The sequence below is a fragment of the Xenopus tropicalis genome, chromosome 5, assembly GCF_000004195.4.
Source record: "Xenopus tropicalis strain Nigerian chromosome 5, UCB_Xtro_10.0, whole genome shotgun sequence".
In the NCBI taxonomy this organism is placed as follows: Eukaryota; Metazoa; Chordata; class Amphibia; order Anura; family Pipidae; genus Xenopus; species Xenopus tropicalis.
Window position 1 is genome coordinate 111,949,620 of NC_030681.2, and position 7,530 is coordinate 111,957,149.

At 38.9% G+C, this 7,530-nt stretch overlaps 1 protein-coding gene across 1 annotated transcript in view; it reads right to left on the reverse strand.

The window, feature by feature from the left end:
• Positions 1-6,938, reverse strand: part of prkci (protein kinase C iota) — a gene marked incomplete at both ends in the record, with an annotated part of 43,650 nt that extends 36,712 nt beyond the window's left edge. The window contains 1 exon segment of the mRNA NM_001012689.1: positions 6,765-6,938. Coding sequence (NP_001012707.1) covers positions 6,765-6,844 — 80 coding nt within the window.
• Between the last annotated feature and the right edge of the window lie 592 nt (positions 6,939-7,530).

Sequence of the window (7,530 nt, forward strand, 5' to 3'; positions counted from 1 at the left end):
ACTCCCATGTAACTGGAAGGGGTCCCAAGCCTGACTTGAATTTTTGGGGAGCTGCTATCTTGCTACCTTCCCATTGTTCTGCTGATCATTTACTGGGAGGGGGGTGATATTACTCCAACTTACAGCTCAGCAGTAGTAAAGTTAATAAGAGCAAGTCAAATGGCTAAGATACCCTGGAAAATGAAGAATATGGCTATCCCTATATGAAATTCAAAATTAAATATCAAAAAAAGTATTTTTGCGCTTTTGCAAAAACGAATTTCAATGCAGGATTTTGCTGAAGAAGCTCTATTAACTGATGCGTTTTGAAAAAAACATGTGTCCTACGACAGTATGAGAACTGAAAGACCAAGCAGACTCCGCTTCCTCAGGACTCTTTACATGGTAATAAGTCCAACCAACTGAAAAATGTAATGGTCAGGTGGGCTAAAAGAAGACAAGTGTAATTCACTCCAAAATTTACAAAGCCTTCTGAAAACAAAGGGTATTCTTTTGTGTTAGTACTGTCAGGAAATAGAGCTCAGTTCAAATTATGCTAGCAGATTCATTCTGCATGAGACATATGCATACACATTGTATCTACGGTCGACTACTGTCTACAAGACATGGGGCAGGTTACAAAAATGGCAAAATGTAACTTTATTACCTGCTGAAAGCAGCTATTATCTCTGATCGGTCAACTGCAGCACTGTGATTGCTACAGGTGTCTGCCACAAACTACAACTTAAAAATAGATTTATGAATTTCTCAAAACCTGCTTCCTGGTGTATAAAATGGGCCTAATAAAAGTGGCAAGAAAACAAAAGTTTTGTATATCACACAATGCCAGCAAATAACAGATGAAACAAAAGTTTGGTAATGCATCTTGGAGACAAAAGAAAACAGGCATAATGAGAAAGCCCAGAACAATAAAACAATATTGCACAAGAGGATTAGATGAGCGCCCAAGTGACTGATTCAGCCTGGGATGCAAGTAAATGATCAGAGGTTCAGGTAGAATCAGACATGGGCTGTGCTGACGTCACATTCATCTGCATTGTGCCGCTTTCGAAATACAAATAGTCTCAGAGTCCTCCAAGCATACTGATACCTTATTCATTCTGACAGCACAATGCTGCTCCCTAAACAAATCATTAAATAGCTTAATTAAAGCTATGAAGCGTATCGGAATGTTGCAGCCTATAATAGACTTTTTGAAAGGGTTTGAAATGGTTCAAAAGCAACTTATTTTATTCTTTACAATAAATTAAATAACAGTTATTTTATACAGCATCATTCACAATGGTGAACATCTAAAATACATCTAAATGTATCTATAATACAAGAGTAAGTATTTCAGATCCATTACATAAGTGTTCTACACTCTGAATATTATCTATACAGGTTTGGGATCCATTATCTGGAAACCTATTATCCAGAAAGCACTGAATTACGGGAGGGACATCTTCCATAGATATCATTTTAATCAAATAATTTACATTTTCACTGTAATATTTAAACAGTACTTGGACTTGATTCTAAATAAGATGCAGGAATCTACACTGGTGGCAAAACAATCCTGTTGGATTTAAAAGAGAAGGAAAGGTGGAATCACTAGGGGATGCCAAAATATTAGGCACTCCCCCAGTGATTAAGATCACTTTCCTGATGCTGGTGCTCCTATTAGCAGAAAATCGCACCAACCCAGGGTACATGCAGGCGAGCAAGGTAAGTAAATACAATCACTTGGGGGTGATTCCTCCAGCAGTCAACCAGCAGGATCCCAGGTGCCGGTAAACTACATTACCCAACATCCAAAAAGAAAAAGGGTGCCTGGGGCAGTAGAAGCTTTAGCTCAAAAGCTGGAGGGCCACCTGTTTTAATCAAACATGTCATATATTCATAATTCCAGTGTCAAGGGCACAAACCTATCAAGCACTGCAAAGAACAGGTTATCCCGTAATACATTTGGGCAAGTTGAAAGACTTGTCTCTGAAAGACCTACTGAGATCCGTGGTGGGGATAAAAGAGCATAATTAGGTCTCACACATTTTGGGGTTTGGTTTGTGTCAGTGCTGCTAATGAATGGCCACTTCAAATGTCCAGCAAGCAAGCATAATACTATTAGGTTTATTATTTCTCAGCAGTAGATTGGAAGCTTGTCAAAAATTAAAGAAAACTCAATAATTAGGGGAAATATGGCCTCTTAGGAGCAGTAGTAACAACATAGTTTTGAATAAAAAAGAGAGGGATTTATTCCTGTACAACAGGAATTGTTTAGTGAACAATCTATTCATTTAAACACATTAAGGACAAAAAGCTTAGTTTAATACAAAAGTATTTTAAGGTACAATTATTCAGATAGAGAACAAAATAAAACCTGCAGGTAAATATGAAAAATGATTTGATCAGTGAACTATGCCAGAGGTTAAGAATGTTATTAATGAAAATAAATAATTTGTTACAAGATAGCATTCTTGTAATTCTTAAAGGAGATGTATCCCTTATGAAAATACATAATAAAAAAAGATGTATCCCTTAAGAAAATACAAAATTTCCCAACATGAAGGAACATGAATCGAGATGTGCAGGTGATGGACCTTTCTATACCCCAATGTACATGAAAGGAAATGTCATTATCTCCATACTCAGATCATTGCTACATTACTACTTGCTAGAATAGCCCATGTCTTACAGCTTTATGCACCTATTGATTGCCAAGCTGACCTCTCACCTAAATGCTGCCCATACACTGAGTTCCACCAATTCCCACCTTGAGCTAGCCGATATCAGATGTATCCAATTGGATCATACTGACAGGATGCAGGCTAGTGCTCCTTGCCTCGGAATTTTTAAACCTGCCAGTTCAACATATGGCCGATTTTCAGACAGATATTGGACAGGTAGGCCAGTCCTATACACTGGCCAGTAAACTGCAGATTTAGATTAGACCATTGGCATCTTTTATTAGCCCATTTAGGAAAGATAAAAACTCCCAAACTATTCCATATTACGCACAACACAAATACAGTTATTTGTAAATGTGAGACAACTAGACATAGAATAGATTCACATGTTTCCCTTTTGTAATAAAGGTATGGGATCCCTTATCATGAAACTATATCCAGAAAGCTACAGTACTGCACAGAACTAATTTTTGAGACCCAACCCACAGCCAACAACCTGTGACCCAAACCCGCAACCTGTATTTTTACCTGCTTGGACCCACTATCTGACCCAACCCACAACCTGATCCACTGACCATCATTAAGTAGAAAGTGCTGTTGCTGCAAACCGGAAGGGACATCATCAGCAGTGGGCAGGGGTAGAGAGAAAATTTTAAAAATATTTAAGGGAATAAATTATAAATAATATAAAATAAGGAATATAGACAAGACTTGCAACCTGACCTTCAACCCACATCTATACTCACATCCGAAAATCCTACCTGCAACCGCGTGTTACCTTGTTTTTTTTCTGCGCGTAACCCACGGGTACCTATTGGTACCTAACCGCAGCAGGACTCTAACGAAAGCAATGGAAAGGCCATCTCCCAAAGACTACATTATAAGCAAATAATGCAATTTTTTTTTTAATAATATTTCTGTAATAATGAAATTGTACCTAGTGCTTGATCCTAGCTTAACTGAATTAAAGGACATGTCAACCCCCCAAATGTTTTCCTAATAAAAGAAAACTTAATTCTTAGGAACTTTGCAATAAACATTTCTTACATATTTGAAATGGTTTTTTAGTTATTTGTATATATAATTGCTATTAAAAGCAGTGTCTGCCTGTCTTTTCTATTCCCTGCCCTGGAGACTCTGGCATTTGTAACAATGTAACAAACGCCAGCAGATTTTACAGACCTGTCTGGAGGAGTCTGGCACTTGTGACATTGTTTAAAAAGTAACAACCAGGTGTTCAGCAAATGATGCTTTCTATTACATTTACAAATCATTTTTAAATCACTAATACATTTTAACAAATTGATATTGGAAAGTTGCTTATAACTATTTTTTCTTTAATTAGGCAAAAAAATATTTTTGGGGTTGCCATTTCCTTTAATCCATATTGTTGGCAAAATAAAATCCTACTGGGTTTATTAGAAGAGTGGTTCACCTTTAAAGGGATACTGACACAAAAAACTACTTTTCAAAATATGAATATACATAAAAAGCTACTTATAGGTCGTGTAGACGTTTTTTCGCTGACAGGTTTGGTTTTGTAAGTAATTGTTACTTGGAGTTCCTAAACCTGACTGTCTTGCCAACCTGACTGTCCCTTCTCAGCCTCTCAGTTATAGCTTCTAATGCTAACAGACAAATATGGCTGCCCCCTCATAGAGGAACACAGGGGATCAGACAGGTAATGTAAACGCATCAGGCAAATATTTTTATGGCAAAATTATAGTGGCAAAGTTCTTGCAAAGACATTGTTATGATATCTAAAAAAAGATTTACTTTCTGGTGTCAGTATCTCTTTAAGATACATTTTAATATGTTACAGAATGTACTATTCCTAGCAACTTTGCAATTCGCTAGCCAAAAATTGCTCTTTGAGTCTACAATTTTATTTATTGCTACTTTTTATTCCTTATCTATTCATTCACACTACTGTCTTGTTGTTAATGTGAACAAGGCCCTAGCAACCAGACAGGTGCGGAAATTCCAAACTGGAGAGCTGCTAAACAAAAAGTTAAATAACTAAAAAACTACAAAAAAAAAAAAAATGAAAAAACATTTAATATTTAAAACAGGGACCCAAGTTACAGAAAGGCTGCAATGGTTTAAACCAAAAAGCAAATTTGTTTCACAGGGATTTGCTCCCAACTCATGGAAGACTCTGCTGAATTGTTATCTATGGGAAAGTTTGAAGAGTCAAAGTAGAAGATTTCATGCTCTAATACATCGTATATACAGTTGCACATAGCTAAGGAGCTGCACATTGAGTTACTGCACAGATACAGGCATTATTTTGGAGCCAGGTTAAATCATGTGCTGTACTGCCACGCTTACTGAGCACACTAATCTTTTACAAACTGGCAGTGTTGTGTAAAGTTTTGGTAATGTTATTTTATAAACACACATACTTTCTTTTTGTCGCCTGTGCAAAAGAGAGGAACATTAACCTTTCCAGAGGTCGGAAAAGTGTAGGAACTCCTGAGCATTAGCAAGAAGCGTATTATTGTTGGCATATACAAAGGACCGGGACTCGGGACACACTACTCAACTTTGAATATACATCAAAATAAGCAGGAAAAGGTTTTTTTAGTGCCCCTATATAACAGATACATGTTGCAGGAGCTATATGGGGGCTAATAAAGTCTCCAGCTTGAGGAGTCTATTAGGAATCTTAGCATGTCAGGTGAAGAGAACAGTGCAGAATAAGGGGATAGATACACAAAGGGGCTGATTTATGAAAAGGTCCTACAATATAAAATATTACTTAGCAAAAGGTGTATATTTCATTTTAAAGGAGACCTAAAGAATAAAATACTGGGGATGCCAATATGTTGGGAACACCCCAGAGAAACAAACAGCTTTATGCCTGGGTCAGTGCATGTCTTACATACAAATAGCACCAGGCCAGCAGGTTATGCCATCATGTGCAAGTATAGTACTTCTTGATTGTTTACTATTAGAAATGTGCCCAATCATAGCAGTTACTGCAGGCTTCAGAAACTATTATAATTTTATTAAATACACCTTTCTAAAGTTAATAATTTGCAACCTGCTCTTTCTGTGATGGCTAGCATGACCATATACAATAAGTTTATTCATGACTACACAAGACAGCAAAATGTGTTATGGTCCTTGACTCTCTGCCCTCTTGCAGAAAAAATACTATTAAGATATCTAGGTTTGTTTGTATATCGCATGGTGTGGGTAAGAAATGTTTTAATATCTGTCCCCATGAACCTACACACCTGGAATGAAATGTCATTCTTTATGACTATACTGACATACCGTCAGTACACAGCTTTTTGGATATACTAACTAAAATAGTCTATTGAGCCAATAAACATTTTCCAGTATGTATGTTAAAAGAGCCCAATGCACACATGTCAAAACTATTACTACTATTGGTTGGTTCATATTCACCCCAAAAAAAGAAGCAGCTGTAAAGCCTTTATACCAGCAGACAGTAAGCTCCCATTTCCTACAGGCAATAACCACTGAAGAACCTTCAGCAACAGCAGAACCCCAATGCCCTTCCCATAGGATGCTGGGAGCTGCAATTCAACAACCACTGGAGGGCACCAGGCTGGTTATGCATATGCTAGAGGGCAGTAAGTAGGCTCTTCATTGCTTCAAGTCACCATCACTAAAGTTTTATAGTGTAAACCCCAGCTTGTTGTGTAATACCTGCTATATATATTATATGCTGTATACATTATATTAGGGTGGCTGTGTCCCATGAGGGCCTGGCAAGGGATCGGGTAGCCTACACATAAGCTGTGCTTCCCACAATCTCTGCACTGCAGCTGCATACTTCCCAGTATCACTAATACACAGGCGGAAAGAGGCAACCCCGAAACTGACCAGTAACCCATTAACCCTTTCATTATTCTTACAGAAACCTCTGCATTCCAAGCCCTCCACAATGCCCTGTGAGTAAGCAGACATTCCACTGCTAGAGATGGTGGGCAGATCCGGACTACATGTCCCAGAATGCAGCGAGTACAAATTAAAGGACATCTAAATAAGCGCACTTGATTCAAGTCTATCAAAAAGAACGAACATGTGTAGTTCACTTCTGATGAGATCTTATTCTTGACTTACCCCTTAAAATACGCTTTGACCCGGACCTGGTGGGAATGATCTGATGGCTGGGACATGGTGTTGTCCCTCTGTGTCGGCATGTCCTCTAGAAGGCGTTCTGGGATACCTGGCGGTTGTGAGTATGTAGGACAGAATCCCTAAAACGCTGTAGCTTCTGGGGCCTCACCCCTTCTCTTCCTTTCCCTCTCCAGATTCCTATTGCTGAGCCTGGAAGACCGTACCAAGTCGCACACATCCGGGGGAGGGGCCAGCCCTTCTCTGCATACACCCCCGCTGCCAAAATAGGTAATGAGAGGAGGAGCAGCGAGGGGTAGGGCCGAGCGACTCACACAGCACTATAATGATGCATCATATGCAACGCGGATATACTGGCGATAGTGTGCAGCTATCGTACCGCCCAACAGTGCCACTTGTCTCACAATAGTTTCGATTTTCTTATAGTCCCCAATTGCCATAAATGCCTAATAAATGTCTAGCAAACTGACTCTTTTTAATTCTTACTTAATTTTTTTGTTCTGCGGAGCAGCGAAGCCAGACCTCATCTCGCGGGAGTGTGACGCCGCACCTCGGATATAAAAGCGCAGTCAGAATCTGTGTGAGGAGGGAGGAGTGTGGCGTATGGAGGTATCTGGCTGGCATAGTCTGTAGTGTAATGTGTAATATCTCAGTTTTCATATGAACTGTAAGCAGGTCTTGCTTTTGTCAGGGTAAAGGATTTTTTGTGGTGTTTGACCGCAATGCTGCTGCTACAATAGCCCCTTGTGCC